Consider the following 19,892-nt stretch of genomic DNA (forward strand, 5'->3'; position numbering starts at 1 on the left):
AATAGGCTAGTGACAGAGCAGTGATAATAGGACCTTATTTGCCCACTGCTGTATTACCAGAAACTGGATTCTCTTTGATTGGCAGGTGATAGGGCCTTGCTATTTATACTGAACAAATTCCCAAGTTAACAGTAATCAATGATACTGTAATGGCTATTAATGACATTTGAAATAGCAAGGAGATTTACGAACACACTCAATGACAGGTTTGGAAAATCAATTATTTTCATTAAACACCCTGCACTTAAATTCTGAATAACCAGTTTTTGCCAGGAAGTTGTTAAAATGAGGCATGGCTGAAAACTGTCATTGGGCTCTTCTGTTGCGTGCACATGTCTCACTGAATTTTCTACTGATAACCACGCTGGTTATAATGAAAGGTCTCTAAAAGATTTGGGAAATTAACAGAAATTATGCCAGGCAGGAATGGATTCCTGGAATTTTAGAAGCCCTGAATTAAAGGTCAGACCTGGGTTCAAGTCCCTGTGCTACTGCTCAGCAGCAGCCATGTGGCCTCGAGCATATCTGAAAATGAGACTGTCCCCTAATTTTTGAAAGGGGCCGATCATCTGCTCTCACCCCCATCACAGCTCCATCGCAAAAATCTGATGACAACAGTGAAGATGCTATTGAAGCTTCTGAAAGTAGCTAGAGATGCTGCCAGAGGCCCGAAAGCCTTCACCTTTTTTTTTTTTCATGGATCAAACCCCCCAACAGAAGGAAAGAGGCGCTCCTTTAGACCAGGTGATGCAGCGAAGGTTATGATGTCCTAATTCTTAGCTGTCAACATCAATTACTAAGCAGGGTGATCTGCACAGTGTCCTTTGTTGGGAACTCCTCTGGCCCCATCTCTCTCCTATGTTTAATGACAAAGGACCTCTGGTCTCTTCGAACCCTCACTCTTCCCACCCCAGAGAGCACCAATCAACACAAACTGCTACATTTTATTTTCTTTTGCACATAATGAAAACATTCTACTGATAAAGCAGTTCCAGAACTATTAGTGTTCATTAATCAAGAAGTAAATGAGATCAGAAGGCAAACTTTTCATTTTTTCCCAAACATATACTGCAAATTTCACAGAAAAGTTCTAACAACGCATGCAACACGGGCTGGTTTCAACATACAGAGAGCCCAAGCAAAAATGGGGAGTACTGAAGATCCACACGGGTCAGATCAGGAGCAGAGCTCCAGGACACTGGAGTCTACCCAGCCAGTCATTAACCCTGCCCTGCCATACACATTGGCTCTGTGAAGTTCACTGCCCTCTTGTCAGATTCATATCTGAGCAGTTGTTTCCTCCCATGGTCCAGGCTCATCATTTCCTCCCATCCCAAGGTGGATGATCCACACACAAAAGTCCAGGCAGCTCCAAACCTACTCTCCCAGCTGCGTTTCAGGTGGCATCTCCACAAACCAGGCTCCAGCTCAAATTCTGTACAAGAAGTTCCCGTTACTGTCAAAGAACTCTCGCCCCCTCTGGACTACTTTGCTGCTGAAGTTCTGGTCACCTGGGTCCTGCGCCTTCAACTCTTCCAGCTTCTTGGCAGTTGGCAATCCATCACCGTCAGCTCGTCTAGAACCCGCACGATCGCTGGTGGAGCACTTCTGCAGCTCTTGCCCGTGACCTAGATCTGCAACAGGCACAGAGTGCTCCCGCTGTGGATCCTGGATTCCTTTATCCCCTCCCTTCTGTCTCCTTGGTGTACTGTGAGTGTTCGATTCTATCACTTTCAAAGCTGTGCTGTGACCCCAGCCTTTGAATGAGGTTTCATCTGCTGGCATCAACGAAGAGCCTGATCCAGAGTGGCTCGCGGAGAGCGGCTTCAAGGAATCCTGAGAACCCGGGAGCTGCCTGAACGAGAGGGCAAGCCCGGGTTTCTTAAGGACTTTTTGATCCTGCTTCAGTTTCTGCTCCAATGTGGGTACGAACTTGCTCTTTAAAACCCTCCGGATCACATGAGTGCTGACACCAAAGCCTTCAGCTAATCTGGGAACTGACCAGGACTCTGCAAATTCTTTACGCAAATATCTATGGAAAAAACAAGCAGGTTTTCAAGTTGTGAAAAAGTCTGCTATCAGAGTACCTAACTGACAATACGAGTTATATTTGTGTGAAAAGAAGAGGGCTTGGAAAAAGCGTGAACACAGTCTCTATCTTGTGCCACCAAATGGCTCTGTTCCGTTCCCATACACCGACAGCAACACCCAACCACTCTTAGGTCACTTTTATTTCACAAGAACTAAACTCCTCCCAATGTGTACCAGGCCCCAGTTAGATCCTGGGGATGCACGAATACTGTCCTTCCTTTCAGAGTACATACAATCCGGCGGTGGAGACAGATATATTAACATACAACACTACTGTGGTAAGGCATAGCAGAGAATGCTGTGAGAGCACCCAGAGGACCCAGGAACAGGCTACCACAACATTTGCCGGGTGGCTCAGGAATTGCTTCAGAAGTCCCTCTAAAAGGCCTAAAAGGATGAAGAGGAGTAAGGATGAAGCTGGCAGAAAGAAGAGAAAGAAGAGATCAAAGGTATTTTTTTTTTTTTTAAACGTTTCTTTTTGAGAGAGAAAGGCAGACAGAGCACGAGCAGGGAACGAGTGGGGAAGGGGCAGAGAGAGAGGGAGACACAGAATCCAAAACAGGCTCCAGGCTCTGAGCTGTCAGCACAGAGCCTGGCCCAGGGCTTGAACTCATGAACCATGAAATCATGACCTGAGCTGAAATCAGATGCTTAACCGACTGAGCCACCCAGGTGCCCCCTCAAAGGTATTTTTTTTTTTAAGTCTTATTTATTTAAGTAACCTCTACACCCAATGTGCGGCTTGAACTCACAAACCCTGAAATCAAGAGTCGTACTCTTTTCTGACCAAGCCAGCCAGGCGCCCCTCAAAGGTATTGATGGTAGGGAGAGCAGCACGTAAAATGCAAAACAGCACATCACCATTGTTGGCAACAGCTCAACTTGTCTAACAGTGAGGGCAGAAGCAAGATGATGTCATGCTTCCGACTCTGAAGTTTATCCCAAATCAACAGTGAATCAAGGGAGGATTTTTTTTTTTTTAAGTGGGTATATTCAAAAATAGCAGAAGGCAGGGGCACCCGGGTGGCTCAGTCGGTTAAGCGTCCGACTCCTGATTTCAGTTCAGGTCATGATCTCGTGGTTCATGGGTTTGAGCCCCATGGCAGGCTCTGTGCTGACAGTGCGGAGCCTACTTGGGATTCTCTCTGTCCCCTTTTTCTGCCCCTCCCCCGCTTACGCACATGTTCTCTCAAAAATAAATAAATGAACGTTAAAAAAAAGAAGAATTAAAAAAAAACAGCAAAAGAATTGCCGTTCAGGACATCCAAGCTATGGCAAACCACAAGCAGATCCAGGAAGGAGTTTAAGCAGTGGAATGCCATGAGCAGCTTTTCCTTTTTGAAGCTCAGTCTAGGGGGTAGTTTTCAGTGGCAACACTAGAAATGGAAGGATCAGCCAAGAGGCTTTCATGGTAATCTAGGCAGTCTGAACTGAGGCAGCCGCAATGAAAGCAGAGAAGGAAGAGAGTTGAGGAATATTTTAGGAAGGCCAAACGGAAGAACTTGGTAAGGACTAAATAACTGGAGGTAGACGTAGGCAGAGATTCCAGATTTCAGTTTGAGTGTTTGGTGGGAACATTCAGGGGTACGGGGAAAACAGGAACAAAGTGAAATTGCCAGGGGACAACAATAAATTCTCTCTTGTTGAGTTTGTGATTATGTTCAGTTTGAAGAACCTACGTGACACTCAAACAGAGATGGGCTAGCGCACAGTTGAAGATACACAAGTCAAAAGATAAACACAGACGGGAGACGACAGACTTGGAAGTCACAAGCCAAGACCAATGGTGGCTGAAGCCACGCGAGTGGCTGGCTTTAGGCAGGGAAATATGGGGAGATAAAATGACCCAGGACACAACTCTAAGGGTACCCCAGGAAGGAAACTGAGAAAAGGAGTCCTAGAAAGAGAAGTGAGTAGTACCGAGGTCAAGGGAAGAAAGAATCTCAAGAAAGCAGACTACAGGGTCACACGCTGCAAAAAACGTTAGGGAGGCTAGAGGCTGGAATGGCAGGAATGCCTAGCACTGAGGAAGTCTGATAAGATTTGTGGACAATAGTTTCATTGTTGTAACAAAACAACAAAGGGTAGGCAGCCAAGGACCAAACGGGTGAGGGAGAACCTTAAGTTGCCGGTAGGTCTCTGGGGAATTAGATACATCTAAGACTAAGTGCACACAGAGGATGGGTCCTAGACAAATGAAGGGCTACCACTTCCCCTGGGATGTAAATAAGGGTGTTAACATCGAGCAAGGAAAATAAGGAGGAAGGCCAAGAAGCTTTAAAGGGCTCTAGGGGTGCCCGGGGGGCTCACTCGATTAGGCACCCGACTTCACCTCAGGTATGATCTGAGTTCGAGCCCCACATCGGGCTGGCTCTCTGCTGTCAGCACAGATCCTCTGTTGCCCGCCACCTCCCCCTTCAAGCTCTCTCTCTCAAAAATAAAGAAACATTTAAAGAGCTCTTAATTAATGGCCAATTTTTTCTCTGAAGTAAAAGGACGTTTATTAGCCACAGAAGGGGAGGTGACAGGAAGATGTGGAAGAGCAGTCGCTCCAGAAAGGGAAGGAAGTGGACATGAGAGACGTACTACAGGCTCACAAAATCTCCTTGCTCTATAGAATCCCCTTCATTCTAAGTGTCTGTTTCAGAGTCACTCTGATGGGAACGGGAAATGACACACAACTCACAGAAGGCAACTCAGCAATATTCATCAAAAGGCAAATCCATGTGTCCTTCCACGCAGCAACTCTACTTCTGGGAATGTACACAACAAATACACGCGGAAGGTATGTGGAACGAGGTGTACACGAAGCTACTCATCAGAGTACTATCTGTGATGGCAAGTGAATGCAAACAACCGAAACACACTTCATAAAAGACCGGTTAACTGAATTATGATGTGCTGGGGCGCCTGGATGCCTCGGCCAGTAGGGCATGCAACTCTTGATCTCAGGGTCCCGAGTGTGAGCCCTACGTTGGGCACAAAGATTACTTAAGATTCAAAACAAAAATTACGATTTACTATTACTTCTTCAAAAAGGAGCTTTGTCTTCTGAAGAGGAAAGATCTATGAAATGTGTGAAAAGGGGCACCTGGCTGGCTGGGCCAATGGATCATGAGACTCTTAAGCTCTGGGTTGTGAGTTCAAGTGCCGTGTTGAGTGTAAAAATTATGTGAAAATAACATCTTAAAAAAAAACAAACCAAAAACTATATGAAAAAAGAAACGTGTAGAACAGTATTTACAGTATTCTGTTTGTGCTTAAGAAAATAAAAGTAGGGGCGCCTGGGTGGCTCAGTTGGTTAGGCGACCGACTTTGGCTCAGGTCGTGATCTCATGGTTTGTGAGTTCGAGCCCCATGTTGGGCTCTGTGCTGCCAGCTCAGAGCCTGGAGCCTGCTTCGGATTCTGTGTCTCCCCCTCTCTCTGTCCCCTCCCCTGCTCACACTCTGTGCCTCTCTGTCTCTCAATAATAAATAAACATTAAAAACAATTTTTTTTAAACATGCAAAAAAAAAAAAAGAAAAGAAAAGTTAATCTACATTCACAGTCGCTTGTATTTGCTTAAGGAAACCTGAAAAAAGGCACAAAAATTCATTAAAAATAGTCTCACTGAAGACTGGCAGGGATTAAAACTTCTCAATGTGTACAAATAATGTTCTAATTTTGAACTATATGCCACGCATTGTTATTCAAAACAAACTTAAAACTTAAGGGAGCTAAGATTTTAATGATATGGGTTTGCTCTTCCGAAAAACGTACATAATCTTGTAAGTCCCCATCCCTGACATTAGCTTAAGAACGTCATGACAACTATTTTGAAGTTAAAGGCTGTGAGGTCTACAGCTTACTATTCTAAAATTTCAGCAAAAACGAACCGCGTCCTCATGTTAAAAACTACTAAATTTAGATGACGGGCTTATGCAAATTCACCTATTCTCCTTTTCATTTAGAAAACTTAAAATGATAAAAAGTAAACTATTACAATGATTCTCACCGGATCTGCTCCATGGCTTCCCACGTCAGGGTCCTGGGCGGGGCACCCGGCGCCTCCATTTGTCTCCGAATTTTCTGGAATCGGGCGGCTTTTTTCTGCTGTTTCAGGGTGCTGGGGGAGAGAACCAATGGCAGAAGCCAAGCGTGGGAGCAAAACGGGTGGCTGAAGAGCCTCGCGCTAAATCACAGGCCCAGCCCTCTTCTTTTTGTTTGCAAGGGAAACCAGGCCACGTCTGTAACCTCCCCAGAAATCTAATCCCTAAAACAGCCCGTAAGCATGCCGAACTTTCTAAACGGGTGATGAAACACGTCACTGGTGAAGAAACCTGCCGTCCCAAAGGAGCCGCACACCTGCCCCTGCGCCCCCTGACAACGGGTAAGAAACAAGGGCTGCGGCGGATGCGGCGCTACAACGCCCGGCTCCAAGGGGGAGCGAAGCCCTGCTTCAGGCTGAGGGCCCGGGAAGCAGCCGGTACCTCTCCACCTCCTGCAGCTCCCGCTCCTCCGGCTCCCAGTCGGAATCGGGGTCTGGCTCCCGGCCGAGCGTGCCCGGGTCTACCATCCCCCGGGTCGCGAAACCACAGCGAGCCACGGCAGCACGAACACGCAAGCCCAGCAAAAGGTTCAGAGCCACCGCCATGTCGACAAAAACAACCCGGGACAGTCCGACAGGGGCAGAGAGACCGGAAGTCTGGGGGCGGGGCCGGAAGTGGAAGGGCGCGGCGAAAGCCAGGATGGTCGTGCGTGGTTTCCGCTTCCGGCTGAGGGTGCGTTAGCTGGGATTGAACCTCCTTGCGGTTCACCCTTCCGGAGAGGAGCAGTGGCGAGCGTTTACCCTGGAACGCAAGGGCCGGAATGAGCTAGAGAACGCTCCTGGAAAACGCCATAAACTTTAATAAAAAGTTGGAGTCATTTGCCAAGAGCCACCCCTCCGCCCCAATGGCTGCCCAGGCCGGCCTGTCTCCGCCACGGCAGGGGGAAGGGCGTCTCCTTGGCGGTCGTCCGATGGCGACTGCCCCGTGCCTTGGGCACTCGGCTCCTCTGGGAAGGGGGCCCCTTGTCGCCAGGATGACCTCCAGCCCCGGGCTGCACCCAGCGTTCAGACCCATCTCCTAGCGATAAATCCAGGCTAAGGTTTGAAGGGCGGAGATGCCGGCCCTGGCTCCTCTTCATCTTTTTAGTCTTTACGGATCTGGAAATAGTCTTAGGGTATTGAGGAATTCTTGATATCTTTGTGTTTTGCCTTGTTCAAGCAGGGTTCCTGGCCAGGACTTCTGCATTTACCGGTGGTGGCTGATGTCAAGGAGTGGAGTGGTATGCTGCATCAGGGGCGTAGAGGCAGGGCAGAGAGCGAGATCCTGGGCCTTGGGTGCACTGTGTTCGGTGTCTACCACCGAGGGCAAGGTGCAATGAGTCCATGAGCTACTTGCCACTCTTTCCGGTTGCAGAAGATAGCCCTGCTTTGGGGTTAAAGAAGATGGCACTGATCCTGCCAGGGCTGTGTTTATGGCTTCTAGCCTTCTGCTGGCTTGGCCTTCTGCAGTGGAAACATGGGTCCCCCTGAGTTGGTATTCACAGGAGATTCACTCCCTCTTTACCCACTGTCACCCAATTACCAACACAGAAGAATGGCATCCCTTGCTTCCCTCCAGCATCTTTGCCACACTGTATCGTAATTGTTTACTTGTCTGTTTCCCTGTTGTGTTTGTTGAGTGCTAGGACTGTACTGCCATTTCTCCCAGGGTCCAGTATGTAGAAGGAGGTAATGGGTCCACTACCCATCCCATTCCCACACTGGTGGAAGTGCCCTGTGGTGTTTTGGGACTGTCCCAGCTGTAATGTTTGCCAGTGGGAATTGACACAAGTCAGAGTGACCAGAGCTAGTTTTGCGTACTTACGGCTACTGAGCCTGACTCTGGCACTGGGAAAACAGTGCCTTCCCGATGCTTTCATTGACAACGAAGAGGGGCCGATGGCTGCTCGATCTCCTATCCAGTTGAAGTTCTTGGGCTGTAGATGGCACCAGGAATGATGTGGAATTGCAGCATTCATGCTTGGCTGTGGCCCTAGGATCCTGGGGATCAATTCGTGGGGCCGAACTGGATGCAGGAAGTGAGGAGGGCCCTGCTCTTTGGTGGCCCCTCTCAGGAGGACCAGTGGGACCAGACTCACAGATTGCAGTTCTTGACTGCCCAGCCCGTCGTGGTGAAATCTAGGCTAGAGGAGAAGAGCAGCCCCTTACCACACTTCTTGTGAGGCCGGATGGACTGGAGGAAGAAAATAGGTAACCGAAACGTCTCTTCTAGGCCGTGGCCGCTATGTAACCAATTACTCCTTGGGGGCTCAGCAAAAACAGAAGACCCAACAGGCTTGACACCTGCCCAGGGAACAGTGAATGCGGCAGCTGTTCTCTTGGCCCAAGTCTGTTTGCTTATCTCCCATTAGAGCCACGGCACTGGCAGGGCTAGAGAGAGATTACACAGAAGCCACTGAGGGTGGTGGCCTTCTTACTCGTCAAGCATGAGTTTGGGGTTATTGCAAGACTGGAATAAAGAGAACACATCTCTTGCGAGTAGGTCAGGAGCTGCACTTTGCCGGATGTCATTACTGAACACCAGGGAGCGTGGGAGCAAATGCAAAAGCAACCAAGAGACCCCTTCCCAGCGCCCAGCAGGAGCTGCTCTCCCAGGCTCCGTGCCTGCCGGACACCATCACGTTAGCCTTCTGGGCCGCGGCCACCCCCGTGTGCCGGTGCAGGCCTTGTTCCCTGGTTCTGCGAGATGCTGCGCAGGGACCCTCACCCGATACTCGTGAAGCCTTCTGTGGCCCTGGTGGCTGGGGTGCAGCATGTGGCTGAGTTGCTCTATGATACCGAGGCTTCGGATGAGATTCTCCCTTTGTAGCAGGGCCTTCATCCGCTCCAGCTCCTCCTCTTCCACGATTTCTTGAGGATGCATGGTATCCACGTGTACGGGGAGCAGCTGCGAGGTACATGAGGGCTGAACGCAAGATCTCCGAGAGCGAGTCCCAAACCATCGACGACGATGGCTGCGGGACTCCTGCCTGCTCTGCCTCTGTGCATTCCCTGACCCTAGTGGAAGGTCCCCTTTGCTGTCCGTTCTCTTCCCCCCGCCCCCAGCCCCCGTTCCGCGAGGTCAGATCCAACGTATTCATTAGGAACTCCTCTCCCTCTCCCTCCCTTCTCTAGACCCAACCTATTTCCTGTTGAAAGGCAAGAGCTACCAAAACCCGGGCACCTCTTTCTCCTGGTTCCGGTTCCTGTAAGCCAAGTGGGCGGGAAGTCCCCGGAGCCCGGCCCTGCATCGGCTCTTCTCTCCCGCGGATTCACCCTGGTTCTGGTCCCGGCTCTCCTTCCGCCTCTTATTTCCTGAGGTCTCCTGCTGTTCCTGCTTAAGGCGGATCTCTTCCCGTTGCTGTCTGACAAGACACAGCAGCTTCAGACACCGGAGAGATTATGTTGGGGGGAAGCAGGGTGAGGGGAAGTGGGGACGGGGGAGTGGGAAACCAGATCTGTCTGGGAGGCAGACAAGAGAAGAATGAGGGGGGAAATGGGAAACCTCCTACATGGAGTTACTGAGTCCGCAAGAATTTATGACTCCATTCCTCTTGGCTCAAGTGTCTGGCTTCCTCTCTACCCTGCTGGCGAGCAGTTCAGCTTCAGGATATGCCCCCCCCCCCCCCCAAGTGGACAGGGGACGAGGCAAGGCAAAGTACCTGGCACACTCCTCTCTAGCCTTGGAAGCAGCAGTCTCCTGGAAGAGGGAGCCGTTGTGCTTGAAGAAGGGCGCGTACTTGTCCGTGTTAGGCCCAGGATAGATCCGCCGGTACCCCCCGAGGTGGGAGTCCTCATGGCGCTCCTGGTCCAGTATCGCTGCGTGCGACAGTTCAGTTTGTTCTCGCCTAGGGAAACCAAGCTCCAGAGTGAGTCGGGAGGGCTCTGAGAATGTTCAGTGGGGAAAAGAAGGCCGGCCAAGGCTTTGAGAACCTTCCGTTAGCTTCACGGCCTTTGTGGCCTCTGCCCACGTAGCGAGGGCTGCGAAGGCCCTCTGGCCAATCCCGCTTGTGTGTAGCCACGGAAATCTGGGCTTGACTTCCAGAAATCTGGTTTGCATCTTAAGTGCAAGCTAGCACTCCAAGTTCTCACAGTCTTCTAGGTTTCTGATCATACAGTAATCTATGTTAATTACAGAAAAATGTAGAAGAGCAAAAAGAAGGGAAAACCTCCCATAATCTTACTGTGCAGTTAGCATATTGGTCATGAGCTTGGACTCGGGGGCGGGACCCCCGAGTCTGAACCCTGGCGTTGCCACCGACTACCTTCCTTTCTGGTTTCTGACAAAAATGGGATCATACAACCTTGCTAAATGGCTTCCTAGTAGTCACGTGGTTCTGTGATTGTGATTGTACTTTCATTTATTAAGTCCAGTCGTTGTGAACCCTTTTCCCCACTGAAAGACATCACTCATGATATAATAGGCACATGTGCAGCCCCACTGTGGGAAGAGCCAGCGTATTTCCAGTAACAGTCCTGCTTCCCCTCCCTTCACACATGAGAGCGCCTACTATGTGCCAGGCCCTCAGGATGTCCTAGCAAACCAAATACACACGGGCCTGCATATGGCAACCCAGGTGGGGAAGAGAGCACTGTAATAGGAACGCTTCCAATTCCACTCCATTTGTATGTGTTACTAACATTAATTTAGTATCGGCAGCAAATCACCGTGTTGGTAACCCATCTTATAATTAAAACAACAGTGGGTGAAAGACGCTGATTTAAATAAGCTCTTATTGTTGCATGACTAGACTGTTTTCTGTTTCATTATTATAACCTGTCTAGAGGACCTTTGTTAAAAACAAAAACAAGGGGCCCCTGGGTGGTTCAGCTGGTCGAGCGCCTGACTTCCACGCAGGTCGTGATCTCGTGGTTCGTGGGTTAGAGCCTCACATCCTTGCTGACAGCAGCGAGCCCGCTTCGGATCCTCTGTCTCCCCCCGCTCCCCCCCCCCCCCCCCGTCTGCCCCATCTGCCCCTTCCCCGCTCACCCTCTGTCTCTCTCGCTCTCAGAAATAAACATTAAAAAACAAAACCAAAAACAAACAGCCAATCAAACAGCAAAGAGCTTCTTATGAGCTAATAGAAAATAGCTCTAAGCTGTGTTGCTACACGTAGTAGAGAGAGTGTGAAGGTTACACTACTGTCTAGGTAGGTAAAGGGAGAAAAACATCTGTATAAGTTATTTCTACAGGTATATATTATACGCACACCTATGTATGTGTGCGTGCATTAACTGCTAAAGCATACACGTGGCATAGGTTGGCTCCTCCGGGGGAAACTGAGTAGCCGGAGAACAGGAAGGGATTCTTCATAGGATCTTTTGAATTTCCAACATACTATCTGTGATACGTAATGCGTCATTTACGCCAAAAAACCCACAATTGTGCTTCACAGCTAATCCTTACCCCCAGACTCTCTTCGCCACCTACAGGAGCACTTTTCCCATCAGGAAAGTAATGACAAAGAAGACAGACACGTGGCCCACCTGGCTTCTCGTGGCTGCTGGTGGCACTGGAAAAGGCGCTCCTTGACTCGCCGCTTGTCCTCCTCTATCACCTTCCTTTTGTCACAGCCCCGGAGGTTGACAAGGGTCATGGCATCACAGAGAAGTGCGTCCTTCACTTCGCGATCAAGGCGGGAGTCAGTGGTAAAGCTCGGGGAGTGGTTTACCTGCCAGGAGGAGTCATCATCCCACCCTTCCTACACTGCCTGAGCACGTGTGGCCTCGGGCAGGCCGGACTGGACAGTCCAGGCAAGACATCCCCCTCCAGAGGCCTCGGCCAAGGAGGCTGGATGTTCTGACTTCCAAGGCCACGGGACCCCGCCACAGAGATCCCTCCGGTACACAGGCTGCTGAGAGCAAACCAGACAGCCTGACTCTACAGATACAGTGTCCCTAAAGACAAAAAGATTCCATGGGGGAACACTTGGGATCCAAATCCTGGATCCCTATGGTGGAGGCCAGAGATCACTAGGCTTGGACTCAGCAGGTCAAGAGGGTAGACACCTACTGCCTTCTGCCATTCCTACCCACCCCAGGGCCGCCATGTCCCCCATTCTCTGTTCCACCACCTGACTGCACTCCTAGCCCAGGCGTCCTGCTCAGGGAGGCCTCAGGCCCCGGGTTTTGCAAAGCCCAGAAGATCATCCTCACCTCCAGCAGCCAGGGTTTCAGCTTGTGGTCCAGCAAGATGTCAAAACCAAGGATCTCAAAACAGGCACATGTACCTCCGCTCAGATAGTGGGGGAAACAGGTGCGGTAGTTGTGGCGAAGAACAGAATGGGCTGAGATGATGGTTTTGACGATGATGTCCTCGATGTGCCCCCACAGCTCTCGGGGGTCGTAGCCGTGTTCTCGCAGCCAGGCATTGAGCGTCGACAGCTTCCTGTGAGGCCCAGGGCTCAGAGGAGGACCAGTTTCTACACCGCTGGGGCCAGGCCGAGGGCAAGAGGCTCCCTATGGCTAACCCTAATTCTGTGCCTAGATTCCTTACACTTCAAAGGGCTTCTGACAGCTTGGAGCCCGGCTTGCTCCTCAGGGTGGGGGCAGGGCTGCATTTAGAGGTCAAGCACAGGACAGGGGTCTGTGAAGGTGGTTTTCCTGAGCGATCGGCCTCCCAAGAGCCAGCTCAGTTTCAGGGGCTGCTGAGACTATAAGGCTAAGGCTCAACCAGAGCCGGGAGTACCTTTTACTGCCCGCAGCGTCGTCTCGGACAAAGTTCTCGTTGTGTTTGTTGATGGCATAGTTGGTCAGATGCATGCAGACATCATCCTGGGAAGAGAGCGGCCCGCGGCGCTCAGTCTGCTTCCCCGAAGCACTCCTCTCCAGCCCTTCCTTGCCTTTTCTACGACCTTCCCCTCCCCGGGACAAGGGCTCCTCGGCGGGCCCTCTTCACCTAAGAACTGTCCTGTGAGCTCCTGGGGAAGGGGGTGGGCCGGCGTCCTCCAGGGAGGACCTTTCAGCGGTCACCACCCACCGAATGCTCTCCTCCCAGCCACGGGGTTAGGGTGCTCGCTGGTTCCATTGCTTGTTCATGGGTGACGACAACAAGCCTTTCTACCTGGTCCGCCACAGAACCTCAGCACTCAGGAGAAGAGGGCGCGGCCCTGTCCCCCCCCCCCCCCCAGGGCCACCGTCTGGCCCCTTACCAGGTTGCTGTTGTTGGGCTCCGCGTAGGGCATCGTGGCGAAGCGGGCCAGGCCCTCCTCGTACATGAAAATCCGAAGAGGGTCGCAGGATGTGATGAGGACATAGATTCGCATATCGAACTTGAAGCCGTCAATGAGGAAGGGCTGAAAGCACACAAACCCGCCAGGGAAGAATACTTCTGAAGCGCTCATTCTATACCACACGCTGTTTGAAGTGTTTCGGATGCACAACCGGTTTGATTGTCGTAATAACCATATACAGCATAAAGTAGTTACTGTTATTTTTCCCATTCAACAAATGATGACATTGAGTCACGGAAAGGGTAAGAAATTGCCCAAGATTTGGGGCACCTGGGTGGCTCAGTCCTTTAAGCGACTGACTCCTGGTTTGGGCTCAGGTCATGATCTCGCGGTTTGTGAGTTCGAGCCCCAAATCGGCTCCGCACTGGGGGCAGAGAGCCTGCTTGGGACCTCTGTCTCTGTCTCTGTCTCTGTCTCTGCTCCTCCCCCACTCATGCTCACTCTCTCTCTCCCTCTCCCTCAAAATAAGTAAACTTAAAAAAAAAAAAAAAAGAGGGGCGCCTGGATGACTCAGTCCATTGAGCATCCAACTTCAGCTCAGGTCGTGATTCCATGGTTCATGGGTTCGAGCCCCGCATCTAGCTCTGTGCAGTTGGCTCGGAGCCTGGAGCCTGCTTCAGATTCTGTGTCTCCCTCTCTGCCCCCGCCCCTCGCGCTCTGTCTCTCTCTGTCTCTCTCTCAAAAATAAACAAACATTAAAGACATTTAAAAAAAAAACAAAACTGTCCAAGATCACATATGTAAGAAGTGGAAAAACTCAGATTCAGACCGAGGCAGGCTGGCTCTGAACCACGGCTCTGATAAGAGCAAATAGGAAGTAGGAGCCGAAGCCTGGCTTCCCCCTCTGGCAGTGGGAGAGATGAGGCCGGGGCAGGGCCCTGGCGGTCCGGAGGCGCCCTTCACCTTGGAGATGTACTGCTGGCAGATCATGTGCTCTCCTGGCTTGATCTCCCGGGGACTTCGGGTGATGAAGATGCCGCGTCCCTGACAGCCGCTGTCCGGCTTGCAGATGTAAGTGCGGGTTTTTCGCTGACGACCGTAGGACTGGAAGTCCCCGTAGCTGTGTGCAGAGGGGGGCTGGTCAGAAGGTTTCTGCGCGTGGCAGCTGTCCCAGGGCCCCGGTGGGGTTCTGCTCTCCTGTCCGTGCTCTTCCTGGAGCGTCAGTCTCCCACCTACTTTCCTGTGACCAGCTGAAACCTCCCAGGTGACAAGGCCAGAGCCTGGAGGGAAGTGAGATGGCGAAACCTTTCCTCCCCCAGCACATCAGCCCCGGGGGCCGGGCTCACTCACTCTGCAGGGAGGCACCAGGTGCGGGGGAAGATGTTGTACTCCGTGGGATAGAGTTTCTGCATGCGGTTGAGGTTCCGAGCCAGCAGATCTTTGCGGCAGATTTCCGTCATGCCAGGGAAGTGGTTGATTTTCTGCAACAGAGCCAGGTGGTGACCTACCCCCACGAGCAGAGTGAGTGGCAGCCCCTGGGGTCTGGGGCACACCAGGAGGACTGGGAAGGTCAAGGCAGAAGTCACAGAGGAGGCAAACACTATACCTAATACCCTAAGGGAGAAAAGGAAGGTTCCCTAAGGCAGGTGAGAACCTCCTCCTTGGCCTCTCCCAAAACACACGTCCACACCGAGGTCGGGAGACGAGGGGCAGTGAGAAGGACTCGCCAGGACTTCGGGTCTTCTAGCCACCTTCTAACGTGCCCCAGGCCACCAGCAACTAGTCCTGTAAGGATAACTGGGGCATGGGAGCGTAAGCCAACGAGAAACCATTTTCCAAGAGAGAAAAGGAAATCGAGAATGAGTCCCAGGGAGCGCTGGGTCATGGCGCCCCCAGGGTATGACGTTTCCAGGGTGACCGGCTGGAAGCCCGGTGCTGGGAGGCAGAATCTCCCATAGGTTCTGGGCTCTCTCACTGGCTTTACCACACCCTAGCTGCAGGAACTTAGTACTTCTGAGCCTTGGTGTCCTCTTAACGAGAGTATCTGCCACTCGGTGTTCTTTTTGAGGATTTAATTGCGGTAAGAACATAAAAGCAGATAACACAGGGTCTGACGTACAGTGAGCCCTCAATGAGCGCTGTTAACTGTGCCTGTTTCACAGCCGCCACCTGCATGCCCCTTTTTTTCTTTAATATTTATTTTTAAGAGAGAGACAGAGACGAGTGGGGGTGGGGGTGCAAAGAGAGAGGGGGAGAACATAGAATCTGAAGTAGGCTCCAGGCTCTGAGCTGTCGGCACAGAGCCCGACGCGGGGTTTGAACTCAGGGACCACGAGATCATGACCTGAGCCAAAGTCGGACGCTTCACCGACTGAGTCACCCAGGCACCCCTCTTTTTTTTTTTTTAATGTGTATTTACTTATTTTGAGAGAGAAAGAGAGTGAGAATGGGGAGGGGCAGAGAGAGAGAGAGGAAGAGAGAGAATCCCAAGCACAGAGCCCAACACGGGGCTCAACCCCACGAACGAGGAGATCACGACCTGGGCCAAAATCAAGAGTTGGATGCTCAAGTGACTGACCCACCCAGACGCCCCACGCCGACTCTCAATGGATGCGGATGCGGGACTGAGCTGTTTAGAAGCCGGCTCACTCAGCTGCCCCTGCGGTTAGTGCTGAAGTTCCCCTCAGGTGGGCTCACCGGCCCTGGAGGGGGTCAGCTGGGCACAGATGCTTCCAGGCGAGCAGTGCCCAGCATATACCTCCTTCCTATGATAGAAGCTCCAGGAACCCAAGAGGAGAGTTTTTCCAGTGGAGCGGAAGCCCCTAGCCGCGGCCTTTCCTGCTCTGCCCAGAGGGACAACTACAAAGGGTGTGGCGTTGGGCGCCTGAGCAGAAGGGCGGGAGTAACCAGGGCCGCAGCCCCTTGGGGCTCTTGGGTCAGGAGATTGTACCTGAAACCTCTTCATGTCCATGACTCGTTCAAGTGAGACAGAGCAGTCCGTCCAGTACACAGTCCACTCTTCATCCTCCCCCACCTCCTTTAGGCCACACATTTGAGCTGCCCGACGCACTGTGGAGAGACGGGGGTCAGCGGGGCCAGCCTGGCCACCGGCAGTGAGTCTCGGGAGGGCAGCTGGCTCGGGTAACTTGACCAGAGAGTGGACTGGAGATGAGGTGGTTCTTACCTCCGCTCCGCAGTTTAATTACCATGTGACAATTCCAAGTTCATGAAGCTGTCAAGGCCCTTCCAAAATCTGTGACGGAGAAAACTAGAGCCTGGCTCTCTACTCCCGTCAACCCTCTCTCTCAATTAGGATGGTTTCTGACCTGCAGAGCTGACCCTCTCTCCGTAGGGGTCACATCTCACACTGTGGGTGGCCCCTTGCATAGATGACGGAGATGGAGAGACGGCTGACCCAGCTGGTGATTTTTTTCTTTTAATTCTCACCCCCCCCCCGCCCCGCCCCAGAATCTTCCTTGGAAAAAAACTCTATTAGCCTGTTCTCATCTCAACTCCAGTGAAATCTGGGAAGGGTGGGGGCAATGGTGACTTCCGGTCACTTTTTTTTTCTTGTTAGCTAACTGTGGAGATTCCCACCCTAACCCCAAGACGAACTGGAACAGAGATGTCTCAGCTGCTAGTAGCTCAGCCCAGGTTGTAGGCCAGCCTAACGAGATCCAGGGGCTGGGAGCCCGACGGGGGGGGACCATTCCCAGAGTCAAAGCTGCAGGTGCCCTCTTATGCGCAGTGTTGTGAGTGAGTGAACCGGGTGCTTACCGCTCTCATACTTGCAGTTGGTCAGGTTGATGGCCAGGGGTCTGGAATGAAGGAACAGTAGAAATCAGGCAGAGTGGGATGAAGGACAGACCCTGGGCTGCCAGGCACCCGGAGGAAGAGACACCCAACACATCTACAATGCAGTTCGTTTTCTCTAAAAGCCACGGAAGACCAGGATGATAGAGACATGCTAAGTCTGCAAACCAAGCCAGCCCAAATGGTTCTGGATTTTGTGTTTTTCTCGTTCCAGAAGGTTAATGATGTTCCTGTATTCCCGGTCCTCTTTCGCAGATTAAAGGGAAGACCCCGACTGCCGAAGGGAGGCTGGGGGTGGCTCTCTTCCGGAGCCAGGCAGGTGGCGGGGGTGGAGGGGGGTGTCGTCCAGGGACCCGTTACCTGTGTTTCCGCCTTCTCTTTCTCCTTCTAACTTCTAAGTCATCTGAGTCAGTTGGGGCTATGATTTTCTTTGGAATTTTCTTGGCTACAACAGATAAGGGAACTCCATCCCTAAAGTCCTTATAGTCAGCCTTTGGAAGTTGCTGCTGAGAAGAGTTAGAAGGGATGGTAGCTTCCTCTTTAACACACTCCTCCCCAGAGTCCTCTTCTTCAACGTAGTCTTCCTCTGATTCACTGGTCTTACAGGTATCTGGCTCCATCCTCTTAGATTCTGAGGGGAGGGGGTGAGAGTGAAATGTATGTCAGAACTTCCTTCCTCCAGGCCGTGCAGGAGTCACAAAAAGCCCCTTCGTGTTATAAGGGAACATTGTTGCCCTTCCGAACAGGACAATCCCAGTGCAGAATGCGATGTGTTCCTAGTAGGTAGTGGAGGCTTGGGTTGGGGGTGGGGATGGGGGCAATGCCTGTGAGATGTTGGATTCCCCGACAAGCCCTGATCATCCAAGATCACTACTCCATAAAACACATTGGGTTGCAAGTAGAAGCTGGACAGAGCTGGCAGGGATCATGACCATGGCTTTTTTATTTCTGGGAAGGGGGATGGCTGGGCCCTGGAGTGGACCTTCAATTTTAAAATAGAGCTAAAAACCAAAGGTCCCCTAAGCCGGCGCTTTCCCTGTTCCGTGACTCGGTTTCTCCAAGTGTACACACTGGGGCCAGGCCCTCGATGGCTAAGTCCCCTTGGGCTCTGACGGCGGAGCGGGAGCCCCTGGCGGACACCGCCCACCCGGGGTTTCGAGGACAGCGGAGGGGCTGCCGGGTCCACCCCTAGCTGCCCGAGGCTGGACTCAGCTGGTCGCTCATGTCAGCCCTTCGCGCGACACCTGCTCCTTCCCGGGCGTCGCTGGGCCTCCGGGACCGCCTCCTTGCTCCACAGGACTGGCAGCCTCCGCCGATCGCGAGGGGGAGCCCGCTCCCCTCCCACCCCGGGGTTCGCTCCTAGCTGGGAGATCCCGGCGGCGGCGGCGGCGGCGCCTCCTGGAGCTAGCCGGCGGCCGCCGCCGCCGTCGCCATGGACACGGGGGCGGTCCCCATTGGAGCGGCGTTCTGGGGGCGGGGCCTTCCCGGGAACCACGCCCACTTGGGCGCCCGCCGAGGCCATCTTGCTCCCCCGCGCTGAAGGCCTGTCGCCGGCGCTGGCGGGGGACGTGCGGGCCGCCTGCGGCCTCTGGGGGGCCCGGCCTCCGCGGCCGCCGACGGGGCGCACCGGCTGGCACGTGGAGTCCTTCCGCTTTCGCGCCGATTCACGCGCGCCTCACCCCAGGCTATCTCGAGCCCGCGGGCCGAGCCCGGAGCTTGGTTTAACTCTGTGCTCGGGAAAAGTACCTGCTGGCCTTCCCTGAGCTTTAGCAAGCGTGTGTCGCGCCGTCGCCGCCCTCCGGAGGGGCGGCCGTGCTTAGTGCCCACCCTGGCGGGCTGAGCCAGCTCCGCCGAGTGACAGAACGGCCTCCTCGCCGTAGCGCTCCTTCACTGCTCTTCCTGGCGTCCTCACGCTGACTTCTGCTCGCCACCCCCACCGAGCCCCGTCCAACTTGTCACTGTAAGGCTGTCCCGTGTGCCTAAATCTGGGGGACACTTCAGTCTCCTTCCCTTAGAGAGACGTGGACATTTTCTGAATGACACATTTCTTGCTGTTCCTTCAGCACAGAATATTCTATTACTCCCTTCTTGAAATGATTTGGAGGCTCTTGGCTTCCAGGACTATCATTTTTTTCTCATTCTTTCCAAATATTTAGCGTTCCAGGGACTATTCTAGGACTTGAACGTGTCTTCCCTGAATTGCCACCAGGCAGCACCTTTTTTTTTTTTTTCTTTCTTTTTTGAGAAAGCATCAGAGGAGGGACAGAGAGAGGGAGGCACAAATCCCAAACGGCTTCTCACTGCCAGTGCAGAGCCCACGCGGGGCTCAAACTCATGAACTGACATCATGACCTGAGGGGGAGATCAAGAATCCATGCTCAACGGACTGACCAACCACGCAGCAACCTCTTAATCGGACTCCCAACTGTTCTCTGCCCACCCCCCCCCCCCGCATCCATCCGTTCCAGCTTAAGTATTCTTGCTAAAATGCAAATTTGTTACTCCCCTGTTTAAAACTCTTCAAGGTTTCCCATTAGATCAAATCCCCAACCCCTTCATTACACAGGTCATCAAAAAGCAAGCAGAGATGGAAGTCCTGGGCTGGACCATCCCTTCCTATCTATGGTGTGCACAAAGCCCAGGGCGGAGTACAAAGTGGTCCCTAAGTGCTCCACACTTAAGCTGAGAAAAAGCTTCTAAGTCCCTTCCCTGACAATTCATGAACTCCATAAAACAGCTGAGAAGTACC

The 19,892-nt window shown here is 52.4% G+C and overlaps 2 protein-coding genes across 3 annotated transcripts; both read right to left on the reverse strand.

Moving 5' to 3' along the window:
• Nucleotides 1-930: 930 nt before the first annotated feature.
• NGRN (neugrin, neurite outgrowth associated) lies at nucleotides 931-6,775 on the reverse strand. The gene is made up of 3 exons (XM_043553926.1): nucleotides 6,562-6,775; nucleotides 6,087-6,197; nucleotides 931-2,032 (listed from the first exon to the last, which is right to left on the reverse strand). The coding sequence occupies exons 1-3, from the start codon at nucleotides 6,723-6,725 to the stop codon at nucleotides 1,429-1,431; spliced, it is 879 nt and encodes a 292-aa protein (XP_043409861.1). The 5' UTR covers nucleotides 6,726-6,775; the 3' UTR covers nucleotides 931-1,428.
• A 181-nt stretch (nucleotides 6,776-6,956) lies between these two features.
• LOC122467545 (tubulin polyglutamylase TTLL13P-like) lies at nucleotides 6,957-18,522 on the reverse strand. Of its 2 annotated transcripts, none has more exons than XM_043553925.1 (15): nucleotides 18,357-18,522; nucleotides 17,504-17,774; nucleotides 17,108-17,148; nucleotides 16,281-16,399; nucleotides 14,681-14,811; nucleotides 14,294-14,450; nucleotides 13,310-13,453; nucleotides 12,847-12,932; nucleotides 12,315-12,546; nucleotides 11,646-11,830; nucleotides 9,821-10,006; nucleotides 9,343-9,523; nucleotides 8,887-9,066; nucleotides 7,984-8,302; nucleotides 6,957-7,622 (listed from the first exon to the last, which is right to left on the reverse strand). In XM_043553925.1, the coding sequence occupies exons 2-15, from the start codon at nucleotides 17,761-17,763 to the stop codon at nucleotides 7,366-7,368; spliced, it is 2,478 nt and encodes an 825-aa protein (XP_043409860.1). In that variant the 5' UTR covers nucleotides 17,764-17,774; nucleotides 18,357-18,522; the 3' UTR covers nucleotides 6,957-7,365. The 2 variants fall into 2 exon arrangements, with proteins under 2 accessions (XP_043409860.1, XP_043409859.1); XM_043553924.1 differs by having other exon boundaries at nucleotides 18,388-18,495.
• Between the last annotated feature and the right edge of the window lie 1,370 nt (nucleotides 18,523-19,892).

This window comes from Prionailurus bengalensis, chromosome B3, assembly GCF_016509475.1.
Source record: "Prionailurus bengalensis isolate Pbe53 chromosome B3, Fcat_Pben_1.1_paternal_pri, whole genome shotgun sequence".
NCBI lineage: Eukaryota > Metazoa > Chordata > Mammalia > Carnivora > Felidae > Prionailurus > Prionailurus bengalensis.